This window comes from Pituophis catenifer, unplaced genomic scaffold (genome assembly GCF_029215685.1).
Source record: "Pituophis catenifer annectens isolate HBS135680 unplaced genomic scaffold, rPitCat1.0.hap2 SCAF_2, whole genome shotgun sequence".
Lineage (NCBI taxonomy): Eukaryota > Metazoa > Chordata > Lepidosauria > Squamata > Colubridae > Pituophis > Pituophis catenifer.
The window spans coordinates 199,344,263-199,361,367 of NW_027256882.1; the positions used below are offsets into that span (position 1 = coordinate 199,344,263).

The following is a 17,105-nucleotide window of genomic DNA, read 5'->3' on the forward strand; positions in this document are numbered from 1 at the left end:
AAATGTGGCCCTTTTACAGCCTGTGGACTTCAACTCCCAGAATTCCTGAGTCAGCTTGGCTGTCTCAGTTATTCTGGGAGTTGAAGTCCACAGGTTGTAAAAGGGCCATATTTGCCCACCCCTGCCCTAATGCGTCTTTTGGAGCAAAAATTAATATAAGACCCGGTCTTATTTTCAGTGAAATATGGTAGTGTGCACTGTGATCATGTATGGATCTGGACTCACTAGCTTTTATTTTAGGAAGATTACATGATGAAGAAAAAAAGTAGGGCCTAGCTAACTGGTTTGAAAAACAAAGAACTGATATAAAAGAAGATGCAAAAATCCATTAGGCAAGGCATTTCAGCTGGTGGGATTCAGGAGAAGAGCTTTTTCTATGTGGCTCCCGTCCTTTAGAACATCATAGCTCCCCTAGAGGTGAGATCCATGTCCACTCTTATGATCTTCTGTAAAGGTTGGAAGTCTTGGTTCTGCCAGTTGTCCTGGGGCCCCAACAGGGATACATCACTCTGGAGGTGACTGCTGGAATAAGAGAATAAGAGAAGAGCCCCACCTCTCCCCGTGCGCATCTTCCTCTGCAATGTTTAATTGTAAATTATTATTGTTATTTATTGTGCAATGTTTTACTGGCTTTTAATATTTTAATGTTTGTAAGTCACCCAGAGTTGCCTTTAGGTGAGATGGGCAGCTTACAAATCAAACAAAAAAACACACATCTAAATAAATAAACCAATATTTGTTTGTATTTTGTGATATTATTGTCACCAATCTTGCAATTATAATTATTTCCCTAGACAAATGAGAATCCAGGCTTATGGCTTAGAAAGAATATACTCTTTTTTCAGAATTTTCTTTGATATGTGTACAATCACATTAATGTGTATGCCCTTTTTGTGAGCAAGAACAAATTCAGTTACCCAAAGCTACCCAATCTCTTCCCCTTGTCCAGTTGTGTATATTTTATTAAGGAAGCAAGCACAGGGCAGTTGAAAAAATAATACAGGCAATATTCTCAGCAAGCCGTGAAGATTTGTTACTGATGTACTGAAGGTCAAACCGTGAATGATTTGGTTAGTTAGAGGTTGCAAACACAGGAAGGGAATTTTCTCCTTTCTGTTGTTTAGATTTTACAGCAAAGTGCTTGGTGCCTTCAGTTCATAGAGTTAATTCAGGGGCCTATTTCACTATTTATAACAAGAGTTAAGAAGGACAGAATAAGGGAGGGCAACATTTCGGTGGTCACAACAGCTGCTTTCAATCTTGCATGACATATTGAGTTAGAAAAAGGGATTGTGGGCAGGAAAAAGTGGGTAAGGTGTAAAAGGAAAAAGTGGATGTGGAATGATGTATGTTTAAAAGGACATGGTATTTTCAAGAGGACAGAAAGAAGGGCATGGAATTAAACATTTTAGGAGACAAGGCTGCATGTACTTGCTTATATTTTGTCCTCCACCACTGCACAATATAATTTTTCTAAATTGAAGATTTTTTTTCAAACCAATTATATACACCTACACATGTACATGTACATGTACATGTACATATACCCATACCCAGTGGTGAAATGCTACCGGTTCGCACCAGTTTGGGTGAACCGGTAGTGATAAAATCTACCAGTTCGGGCGAACTGGTAGTAAAAAAATGCTACCGGTTCGTCTGAACTGATATTTCCGACAATCAGCTGTGCCGTGCGATTTATATTCGCTAAAAAGCAGGAAATCCTACTTTCTAGCGAATCTAAATCATGCAGCACAGCTGTTCCCCCCCCTCACTGTTTTACTTATCTTGTTAAACCTCCTTTTTCCGCTTGAAGCATGCGTTTGGCGTGCACTGCATACTTATAGTGCACACAGTCCATGCATGCCCAGCACACTTTTGGCACGCACTGCACACACACGGACAGTGAACCGGTGGCAATCTGTGGAGGATTTCACCAGTGCCCATATTATATCCATATCCATATCCATATCCATATCCATATCCATATCCATATCCATATCCATATCCATATCCATATCCATATCCACACCCATACCCATACCCATATCCATACCCATACCCATACCCATATCCATACCCATACCCATACCCATACCAGAGGTGGGTTTCAGCAGGTTCTGACCAGTTCTGGAGAACCGGTAGCGGAAATTTTGAGTAGTTTGGAGAACTGGTAGTAAAAATTCTGACTGGCCCTGCCCCCATCTATTCTCTGCCTCCCAAGTCCCAGCTGATAGGGATGAAATGGGGATTTTGTAGTAACCTTCCCCTAGAGTGGGGTGGGAATGGAGATTTTACAGTAGCCTTCCCCTGCCACGCCCACCAAGCCATGCCACAGAACCGGTAGTAAAAAAAATTTAAACCCACCACTGACCCATACCCATACCCATACCCATACCCATACCCATACCCATACCTATACATCCTCTTCAGTTCTCATTATTTCTGAGTAGTGGTTTTCTTATCTGTCATTCTTTGTGTTCCTAAGAAACATCTTCAAATATATGAGTGAAAAAAAAAAAATTAGGATAGTAGATTGATTCCATCACACAAAGGACAAGAGTTATGTTTTTTGGAGGAGTATACATTTATTCCTTCATTTACCTAAGGTGATCATGTAGTTCTGGGTGTCAGAAGTCACCAGAAGTAACAGTACCTGTTCAAACTATTTCCTTATTTGGTATAAAATTATGCCCCAATTTCTACTTATTTAAGCACTCAAAAGGGTGAACAATAGATGGATCGATCAAAACTCAATTCAAAACTCAAAAGCTGTCAAATCATATCAAGTCTATTCCACATAGAAAGCACACCACTCTTATCAATGGAATACTACTTGTGTTGGTTGATTGAGAAGCCTCTTGACAATAATACATGAAAGCAACTGCAAAAAAAGTGAATTATTATTTGTGTTGGAAATGTGGCTTGATTGCCATTAGTTCTTTATAATGAGATGTAGTTTCATTATATATAAATCCGAGGATTATCTTACAGCATAATGCAGTACATTTCCTCAAAAGTAAATCATGCTGGGCTTAGTGCTTACAGTGTAGGATTGCATGGATTAAACCTATGGTTCCCATAAGTGGTTGCTTAATGACAGAATGCCAATTGTGTGAATTAGGGACAATGGAGAACTTGTTTCAGTATGTTCTTATTGCTCATGTTTACCTCAAAGCTCTAGGAAAATATTGCATGAAACATTAAACATATATTGAACATGAAAACACAATTCATATTTCCCATCGCTAGCACATACATGAATAGGCCCATGACTACCTGGATTCATTGTGAAATTGGGCCAATCCTGCTCTCTCTTGTCTGCATTAGAGATGTGCATTTTTTTTTTGCTTCATTTCTGAATGAAAAGGGAAAAAAGATGTAATGTTGACTAAAAGGCGCAGAACTAACATGTTCATTGAAACACTGCACGTACCAAAAAGATAGTACATTTTTTGCAGATATTAACTGCAACCTATTGAAAATGTATTTATCACAGCTGCTATCTGAAGCAGCTGTAGCATTAACACTCTTCGAGGAGCTGTCTTAACTTATTTGGACTCATATTTATAACCAAGCGATAAAGTCCTTTAAATGTGAACTTGGCATATTGTTTTATAAAATGCTACTTCTGCAGCATAACAAAAGCCAGGCATCTAGCTGGATTTTCAGATTTGTGCTGGAACTCGGGAAGAAGAAGAAGTGCCAAAGGATGAACGCAATCTTGAAGGTCTTGCTCCTTAAAAACAAAAAACAAAAAAGTTAATGTTAGGGATAGATGGATGGATGGATTGATAAAGAAAAAACTGCATTTAACTTTCATAGGTTAGCACTGAAAGCCCCAGCCTTTTAACTATTTTTTAACAGTGTTTTAATCATTCTTGCCTCTTTTTAAAATGTGTAACTTTTAGATGAGTTTTTTTTTATGGTTTAATATGTTATTAAAGCATATGCACCAAGACAAATTCCTTGTGTGTCCAATCACACTTGGCCAATAAATAATTCTATTTTTCTATTTTTCTTATTGTACATAGCCCAGAGTTCCTCTGTGAGAGAGATGGATTGGTTCCAAAATGTGATAAATAAATAAATAAATAAAGAAGCTAGACAATTAAAATATAGACACATGCCAGGAAAGATGCTGTACCAGAAACCTAATCTGTACCACTTGCTTTATTCTTTTTTATCAAAATTTATCCTTTCTAGGAAATTACACTGGCTCAGTTTTGCAGAAAGTTTGCAAAATATAATATTGGCAATTAACAGGGAAAAGTGAAAAAAATAATAACGACAAGCTTCTGGTCCTATAGTGTAGAAGCATATGATTAAAGCTATTAGTTCTCCTTTACTTCCACTTTTCAAAGCTGGTTTAATCTCACAAGGGATACATAAAATTAAAGTTTATTGGAATGTGTGTGTGTATGTATGTGTGTGTGTGTGTGTGAATAAAATGCAATTCACAATTCTTGAAACATTCAATAGCTGCAATTAATTGAATGAAACAAAGAAAATATAAGTCTTTCCCCAGATTACAAGTTCTCACTGACCTGTTCCAAATCATCTACACCTCATTTTTACATAGCACAAAGACTTTTCCAAGGAAATGTTATGATCTCAAGAAAAAAAGGTTATCCTAATGCATATTTATTTTTCTTGCAAGCCTTCATTTGCTGCATTTGCAGAGAGAAGAGAGGTAAGACAAAACTGCCGTTCTTGGCTAAAACTTCTAGATCTGGGTTCCAAAAAGCCAAATGACCACTACATGGAAGAGGGATACAGGAAACTTTATTGTCATGTGTTGATCGCTTGCATTTTTGCAGCCCAGATCCGATAACCATATTCTCAAAAGTTACTGCCATGCACAAAGGAATGCTTAGCACATGATACTAAATCAAAATGTAGGAAGGTTTAGGTTTGGGTTTAGTACAGTGAGTAGACCAAGCCATTGTGTCCAATTAAACAAATCAAGGTTAAATAAACTTGGCAACCCACTATTTTTCATATCATCTGAGGGAAACATCACACACTACTGTAAGATTTAAAATGTGCATGAGGATATTTTCTTAATTTAGCCAATTTAAGACCCATGAAAAATATGCAAACGTTTAATATTTTTTTATCACATCAGGTAAGATATTAAAAGAAACCATTCTAGGAGACCAGAGATAGAAAAATCATATGGTAACAGAACTTATCCCCACTGTTTGAATCTTAAGATATGCTTGAGGGAGGGAGAGGGAGAAGAAGAGACTACAAATATTTAAGCTGAATTCCGGGGGGAAAACCCCACAAACATTTCTTAAAGTTCTGAAAATATGATGTCAGGGTAGAATTCACTGGATTACTGGAATGTTTGCATTCTACTTGGATATTTCCTTAAGGTTGGTTTTTCTCTCTGCCCAACTGATTTTTACAACAATTAACTGGATGAAGACATTTGGAGATCTTGAAAGATTTCATGTTCTTGACCTCAAGATGGATTTTTGCAGCCTAGAATCTGGCCAACCTATTGTGGTGATAAAAGGTACCCACCCACACACACACCATACACATGTAAACAACATTCACTACCAAACCTATGAGATTCCCCCCACACACCCTTATGTATGGACTGCTTAAGTTGCCATTGTAAGAAAACATTCATAGTACGCTGAATTGACCCTGAGGGGTGACAGGGAGAAGACTCACTCAGGAACTGTTGCAATATTTTTCAGGATCAGACTCAATAAATTTAGTAAGAGTTAAAGGTTTAAATATATCTCCTTTTATTTACAATAGGCATTCTATATTCACTGAATATTCATAGGTAGAAGCAAGAAAATGGGGGCAAACAGCTCCTTATATATACAATGGGTGGAGCTAGATGTGGGAGTGGTGAATCATGAATACATTAAAAATTGAAGAATAAGTTAACCCCTGATACCCCGTTCATATATTATTTACACATTATAGAATAAGGCATTTACATCTGACAAATCCCCCTCTAAATGCCGATTCGTTACACAACACCAATTACATTCAGATTCAGGACAGTACAAAACATACAGTTTAGAAGTTAAGTATTTATGCTGCTTAGCAGGTAAAGGTTTTGTCAATATGTCAGCTAATTGTTCTGAAGTTTCACAATGCACTGCTTTAATAAATCCATCCTGAGATAATTGTCTCACATGTTTAAATTTTATATCTATGTGTCTGGACCTTTGTCCAATGGCGTCTGATCTGGATATTTCAATAGCTGCTTTATTATCTTCATGCATAACAAAAGGCAAAGCAGGTTTTTTCCAAACATCTGAAATCAAATCATTAAACCATACAAGGTTATTTGCAGCTTTAGATAAACAAACATATTCTGCTTCTGTCGTTGAAGTGGCCACTAATTCTTGTTTACCAGTGTACCAGTAAACTGGACAGTCATTTAAGAGGAATATATAACCAGATGTACTTTTTCTACACGAGGTGTCTCCAGCCCAGTCTGCATCCGCATAACATGTAAGCTTTGGTTCTTTATTATCGTTAGGTTCCAACATTAAACAAAAGTCTAGTGTACTTTTCAGATATCTTAATATTCTTTTAACAGCTTCCCAGTGGTACATTGTTGGCTTGCTGACATGTCTGGATAATAAATTGAGGGGTAAAGCGATATCTGGTCTTGTCCAATTAGATATATAAAGAAGTGAACCTATGACTGATCTATAAAATGTGCTATCTTTGAATTCAGGGGATGATTCATCAGTATTTCTTAGAAAGTCAGTCTGCATAGGAGTATCACAAGGTTTGGCATTACTTAGATTGCATTTGTTTAAGAGCTCTATGATCTTATCTCTTTGAGTAAGTTTGAAACCTCTTTTTGTTTTGTTAATTTGAACACCAAGATATTTGTTCACTTTGCCTAGAGATTTCAATGAGAAATGTTCATTTAGCTTGGTTACAAAAGTTTCTCTTCTCTCTTTATGTTTTCCTATGTATAAAATGTCATCCACATAGATTAATACAAATTCTATGTAATCATCACCCTTTTTAACGAAAAAACAGTTATCAGCAGTGGTGGCATTGAAGTCCATGGTTTTAAGTACTTTTACTAAGCAATCATACCATCGTTTACCAGATTGTTTTAACCCGTATAAACTCTTGTTTAACAACCAAGTCTCATTTCTGTTTGTGTATTGACTGTGGGGTGCTCTTACATATATTTCCTTATCTAGTTTTGCGTGTAGGTACGCTGTCTGTATGTCATATTGGAATACATCGAGATTAAGTGCTGATGCTACCACTAGAGCTGTTTTGACACTCTCGGTTCTTACTGTGGGGGAATACGTGTCAGTGTAATCCTCCGGATATTTCTGTGCATAACCTTGTGCAACTAGTCTAGCTTTGTATAGGGTATTGCCTCCCTCTAAGTTCTTAATTTTATATATCCACCTGGTACCAATAATTGTTTTATCCTTTGGTGCGATTGCAGGTGTAAATACATTTAGTCCTTGTAAGCTTTCCATTTCCTTTTTCATTGCTAATTCCCATTTTTCTTTTTCTTCACGAGGGAGTTTTAACACTTCCTCATATGTATTAGGTGTCTTTGGTTCATCATCCATATGCATTACATAGTCTTTATATTTATTTGGCATCTGATTTCTGGTGTTTCTAATTGTTTTTTCAGGTTTACTATTGTTATCATGCAAATATCTTGCTTCCTTTTTAGTTAGTGTGTCTGTCTTTATTTTGTGTTGGCTATTTGTCCATGTTTTGGTTTTGTTTTTATATTTGTTGATGTTTTGCTTTTCTATGGTCCCTTTCTCTTGGGATTTTGTATCTTTGTTGTCACTTGGAAATATTTCATTAAGATGTATTTTAGACCAGTTGGCCTGTTCATGGAATACAGCTGTTCTGGAGACTATAAATTTGTTATTACTATCAATGAATCTGTACCCTTTAGTACCTGTCTCGTATCCCATAAATCTGAGTCTTCTGGACACGTTTTCTCCCTTTCTTCTCAGTTGCTTAGGTATGTGTATGTCTGCAGTGACCCCAAATATGTGCATGTGTGCCAATTTTGGTTTTCTATTATACATTACTTCATATGGTGTTTTATTTACTATGCTGGACCAGGTTCTATTCTGTGTGTAATTGGAATAATGTAAGGCTTCTGACCAGAATTGTTTGCTTAAGCCAGCATCTTCCAATGTGCATCTAATCATGGTTTGTAATGTTGAGTTCTTCCTCTCTGCAATCCCGTTCTGGAACGCAGAAAATGGACTAGACGTGTAATGTAACATTCCTCTGTCCTTTAACCATTGGGAGAATTCTTTAGACATGAATTCACATCCCCTATCTGTCATAATTTGTTTTATTCTGATATTGTGTTGTGTTTCTATGCGTTTATAAAATTCTTTAAATTTTTGAAAGGTTTCGTCTTTGTGTTTTAATGTATAGACAAATCCATAACGGCTATAATCGTCTACTATGGTTAAGAAGTAACGTTTTCTGTAAGTGATTGATGGAGTTAGTGGACCAACTAAGTCCATGTGTACTAAATCAAAAATTTGGTTGGTTGATCTGGTGGATTTTCTTGGTCTGGGGCTAGTCTTTAGTTTTGTAGATTTACATACTGAGCATTCCAAATAGTTTTCACAATTTTTTATTTTGACACCTTCTGCGTGTTCAGTCATTTTTTGTACTACAGGAAAACTGGCATGTCCTAACTTCCTATGTAAGATGTGAGCACACTCATCATGAATTGGCTTACCTATTTTTGGTTTTTTTTCATTGTGCACATCTTTGTGATCATGAGATATTTTACATTCATCATTGTCACTGTTGCTAATGTTTTCATCATCTACTTCAATACAATCTTCCATATTTGAATCAATGTTGTGTAACCATTTTTCCTTTGTTATCAGATAAGGTAGGCCTCCTTTAATTATTACAGTGCCTATATCTATTTTATTTTTCTCTAAAGTCGCCTTTCCTTTAGAAAAAACTATGTTAATATCAGAATCTCTACTTAGTTTTATGGCACTTAGTATGTTATGAGGTATTTCAGGTATTAGCAATACCCCCTCTATTTTTCCTAGACCTGGCAGTATTACATTCCCTCTGCCTAATACTTGAACCTTTTCTTGGTTAGCTACCTTTATTACAAATTTATCTTCTACAAATGAAGACAATATATCTTTGTTATTAGTGGTGTGATTAGTTGCTCCAGAATCAATAAGCCAATTACTATTTTCATTCTGCTGTGTGTTAGTGTTGTCTTGTTTATTTAATCCATTCAATGAACCAGATTTTCTATCCTTTGAATTATCTCTGCCCCCTCTATTGTCTTTGTAATTTGGTGGGCTTCTGTATCTATGTCTATCCATGGAAGACTGTCTATAATTGTATTTGTTTCTATATTCTGACCTATGTCTTTCTTTTGAAATTTTGGGGCAATCCCTTCTATTGTGTTCCCTGGATCCACAGTTATGACATTTAAATGTTTCATTATATTTTTCTTGGAAAGCTACTTTCCTATATGTTTTGTGTTCTATGTGATTGTTAGAACGATTCCTTCTTGAATTGTCTTCTGCTATTAATTTATTGGATAGACTTTCTATGGATAAGTATCCTAGATTGATTGTGTCTAAATGTGACATATAATTGTCCCATGATGAATCAAGTGAGTTGATAATAACACTTTTCATTGTTTGATCTGAAATCACCTCCCCCCTTAAATGCAGCTCAGCTCTTATTTTGTTTAAAGATATTAAATGCTCACTTATGGAAACCCCTGGTTTTATCCTAGATGAAAAGAAATCTTTAGACATCCTTGTAGTGGTAGCTACGCTGTCACTGTAAAACAAATTGAACATGCATTGAATAATTTCTGACACAGTCATATTTTGCTTAATGCTATGATACATTGCAGGAGACACGCTAGATATTAATAAGAAAAATGCTCTATGGTGTAAGCAGTCTATTTTTAGAGTCCAAGGTCTTTTTGGGGGACTAGTGATAAAAAACAGTAAGTTTTCCTTCATAAAGACAACCTGGAGCTGCTGATACCATTCTTGCAAATTAATGCCATCTACCCTTAGCTTTGGGAAGTCACTGGGTAAATTTCCGACATTATTAGGTCCATTACTTACAACCTGAGGTAGTCCGTGGTCTCGCAAATGCAGAAAGTTACAAAACGGCGTGGGGATGCTCGCAACGAGCCTGCACGGTCTCCTCGCCAGTTCATGTCTTCCCGGACCGTCTGCGTAGTCTTGCGCATGCGCGTTGTTCATTTCTTCCACGGAGTCGTCCTGAGAGGTTCTCCTCGTTGCGGCTCGCTCGTTCTGCTCCTCCTCAGACGAATTGGTCTCTGGCTCGATTTTGGGAGTCTTGACGATGGCGGCTGCTCTTCTTCTTCTTTTGACGGCGTTGGTGCTTGCTTCGGTCTGTGGCGTGGGGCGGTATCGGCAGGGCTCTCTGGGTTCGGGCGTCGTCGCTCTCGTAGTCAGAATGGGAGCGGGCAGGTCTTGAGGCATTGGCTTGACCGTTCGCTTCTTCGTCAGTTTTTTTGTTATTTTTAGTTTTGGTCCAAAGGCAGCAAAAAGCATTTTCATTGCTGATTTTATTTGATTGTTTGTTGAATCCTCTTCACTTTCCGATTCCGATTCTTCAGAGGTGTTAGAGTCTTCTTTTTCATTTTCGTTGTCTGATGTTTTTCGCGCCAGAAATTTTGAATTGAGCTTTCTGATTGGCTCTGCTTCGCTCACCCTGGAGGTCTGTTGAAACCAAGATGGCTGCCATTCAAAATTTCGCGCGGGATCACCGGTTTTCTTTTTCACAATAATATTTTCTGTAGTCATATCACTCACTATTTTGGTGTCTTTTGATTTTTCATTAGTGATGTGCTTCTCTCTCGCTGCTCCGCTGTTCTTCAGCATATCTTGGAGGTCCGCGATGAGACTTTCATCATTCTTCTGGCTTTTCAATAGTTTTAATATTTCTGACCTGAGTTCGTTATTCTTTATTTCGATTTCCTCCTCATCATCATTTTCATCTATTATTTCTTCGTCTTCAGTGGTCTTCAGATTCTCTCGAAATCGCATTTGTGGATTCGTTGATTATTTCTTGTTCTGTTTCTATTTCTTTGCTGTATGCCCTGGTGTTGGGCCTATCTTTCTTAGACATTTTTAATTTTTATTGAGTCAATTAACCATCCTCTGCTACCAGCTTGTTGCAATATTTTTCAGGATCAGACTCAATAAATTTAGTAAGAGTTAAAGGTTTAAATATATCTCCTTTTATTTACAATAGGCATTCTATATTCACTGAATATTCATAGGTAGAAGCAAGAAAATGGGGGCAAACAGCTCCTTATATATACAATGGGTGGAGCTAGATGTGGGAGTGGTGAATCATGAATACATTAAGAATTTAAGAATAAGTTAACCCCTGATACCCCGTTCATATATTATTTACACATTATAGAATAAGGCATTTACATCTGACAGGAACCTGTGGTCCAATAACCAAATTGTTTCTATTCACTGACCATATCTCAAAGATAGAATGGTTAGCATGACTTGACCCTAATGCTAATTTTAAATGTATTATAGTTGATAGGCGCTGTACAAAAATAATGTTAAGAGAAACAAGGCTAAGGCTCTTAGAAGCCAGTATGACAAGAAAAGGCAAAATGGGAGCACAGAAAAAAATTAGAAAGCAAAAGTAATCACACTTTCCTTAAATAATTAAGAGTTGTTAAATAACAATGAGGGTGGGAGCAAAGGAAGAAACAAACCAGATAAACAGAATTTTTAGGCAAACTTCAGAATTTCTGGAAAGGCCGTCCACTAGCATAATAACAAATTGTGGGAATTACTAATAAATTTATATAAAAACATCTTTTAGCTGTGATTTATAAAGAACAAGTTGAGAGACTGCTTCTTTAATAGATTTATAATCTAAAACAGTCCAATCTAAACCATCTAAAATAATCTAATCACACTTGGCCAAATATAGTTTTTCTACTCTGTTCTGGTCTGTTCTGTTCTGTTCTATTTTCTATTCCATTCCATTCCATTCCATTCTCCATCCCACTGCACTCCACCTTCCATTCCATTCCATTCCATTCCATTCTATTGTATAATAGATTTGGAAAAATTATAATAATCAAACTTTGGTCTTATACTTAAAGGCATAAACTGGAATGATTATTATGAATTTAGGAAAGTTGAATAATCAACTTTCTTCTTATTCTTGTAAACTGGGACAAGGTTTCTAAAATTCAATTCTGTTTACTTCAGCACAGTAAAATGAAATTGACTTGATTGATCAAATGCCAAATTCACCATTCTGGAAGATGTTAAGAATACACTCTGAAAAGGATCTGTCATTCTTTCAAATAAGCTTTCTTTGCTGCTACTAATTAGTTGGACTATTTTTCTTCATACAATGGAACCTAAGCAATGGAAAGAGAGATTGAGGACTGGGCTTCCCAATAGTGCAACTGGAAAGCAGCATATTGTTCTGCACATCTCAATTTGGAAAGAGCTTGCTAAGTAAAACGGCAGCTCCATAATCTGTATGAAGAACAGAGAATTAGCAGCTCCTTTGTTCTCACCTTTTCATCACCACTTCTATGTACAAAAAAAGGAAGGCATTGGACCATGCTGAAGTAAAGATAGGAATGATCTTTACTTATCTTCTGTAGATTAAAAAGATTTTTTGGTTTTCATTGTTACCAGCAGAACTGTTGCTGAAGTGATGGAATTAGAGCTACCCAGATGCCACAGACCTTTAAAGTAAAGTTCTATGAAATCAGGATAGTTTGGATGGACTGATAATACCGAACAGTTTGCTGCAGATTACTTTCTTTCCAACCAACCCACGGTGGGGACAAGTAATTCAGTCACCTGAAGTAGGTTATATCATTCATAACATGCCCTCCAATAAATTCTGTAAAGCAATCCAAATGATGCCTCACTTGACACCGAGTTACCTTCATAGCAGGGGTGAAATCCAGCAGGTTCTAACAGGTTCTGGAGAACCGGTACTGGAAATTTTGAGTAGTTTGGACAACCGGCAAATACCCCAGAGTGGGATGGAAATGGAGATTTTGAAGTATCCTTCCCCTGGAGTGGGGTGGGAATGGAGATTTGCAGTATCCTTCCCCTGCCACGCCCACCAAGCCACCCCATGCTCACCAAGCCACGGCCACAGAACCAGTAGTAAAAAAAATTGGACTTCATAGAGTCCTCATATTTGTCCTGATTCAATTTTCATTTGCATGCAACTAATCAGGCATAAGAGCTTAGAAGATCCACAAGTGGCATGCCAAATGGAACATGGAGATGTACAACATAGGCATGGATATAAGTGATTACTTGAGAGCAGGAGCACGATCTCACCTGTCTCCATGCCTCCCACACTTGTCCAATTTCAGATCGGTGAAAAATGGACGTACGTGTGTATGTTTATATGGCTCTTCCTCACAGTCAGGATCGCTAGAATTCCAAAGAAGATTTTCTACTATGGGCCTTTCTTACTGATGCTGCCAGGATAAATATAAAGGCTCTAGGGATGACAACTACTTGGGAATCCAAGCAGTTTCCCAGTCATTTTAAATAAAAGAGCAGTTCTGAAGAAAAGTGCACTAGCCATTTTGGTTTGTGATGATAAAAGTTGCAAAGATGAAGTAAAGTCCCTTTGATGCACATGTAAGCCTCCTGTTTTCAACAACTGGTGTTAGAAACTAGCTATCAATCAGCTTTTAACATTGATCAACAACAGTTTTTCTCTCCTTCTTGCTGGAGGTTGAAACTTGGTGTGCGTCCACGTGAACATTCCTGTTAATGGGAATTTGATCTGAGCAATGGAGATTTTATAACTATAACAGAAAGAGATATATTTATTGGAAATACATTATAAGGATGGGCAAAGCCCAGCATCTCGCTACCTACATCCTGCAAAGAAAAGAGTCTACATATGACAGGAAAGGAAGTAACCCAAGATTAGCAATCTTTTAGCCAAAGAGCAAGCAAAATAATAAAGAGGGAACACAGAAGAAACCCTGAAATCTCTATTTACTCCATACAACTTGTCTGCGCTCTACTTCTGCTTCCCCTGTTCTCTAGTGTTCCTCTCCTATTACAAGCAACTGGTTTCCAGGTCTTAAATTTACCTCTTGGTCCAAAACGCTGAAGATAGCAATGGGTGCAATAAGGCTTGTCATCATGCTGTGAAAGAAGATGAGAAACAAGATCAGTTATTATTATTATTATTATTATTATTATTATTATTATTATTATTATTATTGTTGTTGTTGTTGTTGTTGTTGTTGTTGTTGTTGTTCATCATCATCATCACCATATGGCATTGTTACATTAGCAATTGCAGAGTAGTAGCTTGGCTGCCAAGGTACCAGCTCCCTTGAAGGAAGCACTCCCATGGTGCGCCACAAGAGGGCGAGCTGGCTTTGCACCAGAAAAAAAGACAAGCGGCTCTTGCTATAGCATCATCCAAGGCACCCTCCCTCCCCAGAACCATTTTGGGCTTGGATCATTTTGAATCCAAGTTCATCCATGTCTGATAATTCCATACATTACATACAACCAGGAAGGTTCAGAGGGCAGGAAACTGCCTGCCTGCACAGAGCACCAGCTCGTTCTCCCCACCCCCGAAATGGTACCTGTTTATCTACTTGCATGGAATATGCTTAGGTGGACAGAAGCTGAACCAAGTGATGGGAGCTCACCCCATCACGCAATGCTATGACTCGAATCGCTGGAGCAGAAATAATCTCCAACGTCATTAATCCACTGAGCCACCGCGCCTCTTACAAGATCCATTGTTGCATATTTACTAAAGATATTCATGGACTGTTAATCTCATGGAGGCTGTTGTACCGCATGCTGATAGTGCATAATATCTGAGGGTAGACAATAGGATCCTGATCATAAGTATTCCAAATCATTGGAATTTGTATCACATCCTACTGGGCTAAAAGCAAAATTGCCACTTGAAGGCAAAAAGAGAGTATGAATCAGTCTGAATCTGGAACAAACATGTCTGTGATGTAAGAGATGCTCCTGCTGGAGTTCTGGCAAGAAAGATTGGTACTAGTATTATCCATGCACACACTTGCTATCCATCTGCTCAACCTGAGTAGGATGAATACATTTGTCAAGTCAGTTTCTCACTGTTCCACCTTTTCATTTTATTTCTACAGCAGTATGAAGGTTTCTTTTTTTAAAGAAACCCAAAAAAACTCTTGCAAAAAAACCTGTATACATTATAATGCACATTTTTCTAGCAGACACTACCTGAACTTTTTTTCTCTAAATTACTCATATACCTGCCAAAAGATGCTTGAAAGTTTAAACTGAACCCTCCTACTGCAGACACTTTGAAGTCCACCCAGGTTTTATTTTCTCCTTGAAGTCTATTTTCCTTAAATCAGATGCTAATGGAAAATTAAATATATGTGCCAGTCCAACCTATTTGGGTGTTTTGGAAAAAAGAACCCCAATCAATGAATTAGAAAGACACCCCTTTCTACCATTTCTTATTATTAACATTTTCTCAAATTCCTGCAATGTACCTTGAGTCTAAAACCATTTCCATGTAGGGGATAGAGGAGATCTGCCATTATGCCTCCCCCAAATGTTCTTGTTAAGGAGATTTAAATTCTGGGAAAGATGTGGGTGTGATCATGCAGAGTAAAACACATGGCCATTGTTACATGGGGAAACAGGATAAAAGCTGAGAACTTAGTAAGGAATTCCATGGGGAGAGTTCAAACAGTTATGACTGAGAGATTAGGGTTGTACTTTAGTTTTGTATTTTATTTTCTCTTTATTAGGAGGGTTTACTCTGAGCTCAGCACAATGTTAAAGTCATTGCCAGTTCAGTCCCACCCTTTTGCCCATTCAGGATAGCCTATTCTTCAAGGCTGAAATGCACTGGAGCAACCATTAGCACCCGGGTATGTTTTGCCCAGAGAAATTGTGTTGGTGCTGGTAGAATGTAGTGCTTAATTTATAAAATGCTAACCAAGACTGAATCTTGAGTTAAAGTCTTACCATCATCTACCCTACTGGCAAATGCTGAAATTTCTCACTGATGAAGGAAAAGTACTGTTCTCAACAGTACTGGGTTCATAATTGTAAGGGGTTGTGAGAATAACCTTGAGGGAAAGGAGGAAATAGCCAAGGCAAGACATTGGTCAAATAAGAGAAATTTGAGTCTGAAGCAGAAATATAATTTGAGAAAACATCTCAGACTTGAGCTTCCCTAGTCCTCCTTGAGATAAAGGCAGGGAGGGGAGAGATACATTCAGACTGGCAAGGCTGATATCAGCCCTTCAAAGTAGGCCATGGAAGGAAATCAAAGTTATGAATGCTAGTACTACATTTATTATAGGATTACAGTAACAAATCTTACCAGTCTGAATCTGCCTTCATATCATATCCCTGTAGTTCAACAGCATCATTTCTGTCTGGCAACTAAGCCAACTTAGTTCCATGTTGCTGCAATGGAAGAGGAACGGTTCCAAATCTATGTTTCAGTTGGAAACCAGATTGCCTTGAGGAAGATTTACTTATCACGTCATCTCTCCCTAGTGGTATTTACCCAGCTGGTTTGATCTGACAGGTGAGGCATGCTCTGGTGCCTATCTGCAAGGAAGTGCCATTGGCAAGACTCCCGAAGAGCCTTTTCTGTTATGGTACCCTTCCTCTGGAACAGCTGGCTGACTTTAGATCCCTGTGGAAATTATACTTCTGCTGGTTTAAACCACCCCTGCTGGTTTTTCACAAAGATTTGATTTTGCCATTGAGCCTAGAGCCCTGATAACATGGGTGAAGTCATTGTTATCCACCCAGAGTTAATAAATTTCATAAGTAAGTGAATAAATAAATAATTTCTGCATTGGGAGAGGGCTTCCCCCCTCCTGGTTTCTGAGTGTAGGATCTTGTAAAGAAAAAAAAACCATTTCTTCTCCTCAGCGTCTTCTCCTTAGAAGCCTTGGCAAAGCAAACAGGGATGAAATGCCAGTTTCCATTTTCTCTTCACTGATGGACCTCCTTTCCAAAGTGCCAGATTGCTTTGCTTTGCTTTTTTTTCTTCTTCTTTCCATTTCT

At 37.7% G+C, this 17,105-nt stretch overlaps 1 protein-coding gene across 1 annotated transcript in view; it reads right to left on the reverse strand.

The window, feature by feature from the left end:
- Positions 1-3,665: 3,665 nt before the first annotated feature.
- LOC139310323 (cysteine-rich protein 1-like) overlaps positions 3,666-17,105 on the reverse strand; it is a 53,628-nt gene continuing 40,188 nt past the window's right edge. Inside the window, exons 3-4 of the mRNA XM_070934481.1 lie at positions 14,147-14,201; positions 3,666-3,736 (exon numbers count right to left, since the gene is read on the reverse strand). Of these exons, the coding sequence (XP_070790582.1) occupies positions 3,666-3,736; positions 14,147-14,201 (126 nt within the window). The remainder of the gene's footprint in view (positions 3,737-14,146; positions 14,202-17,105) is intronic.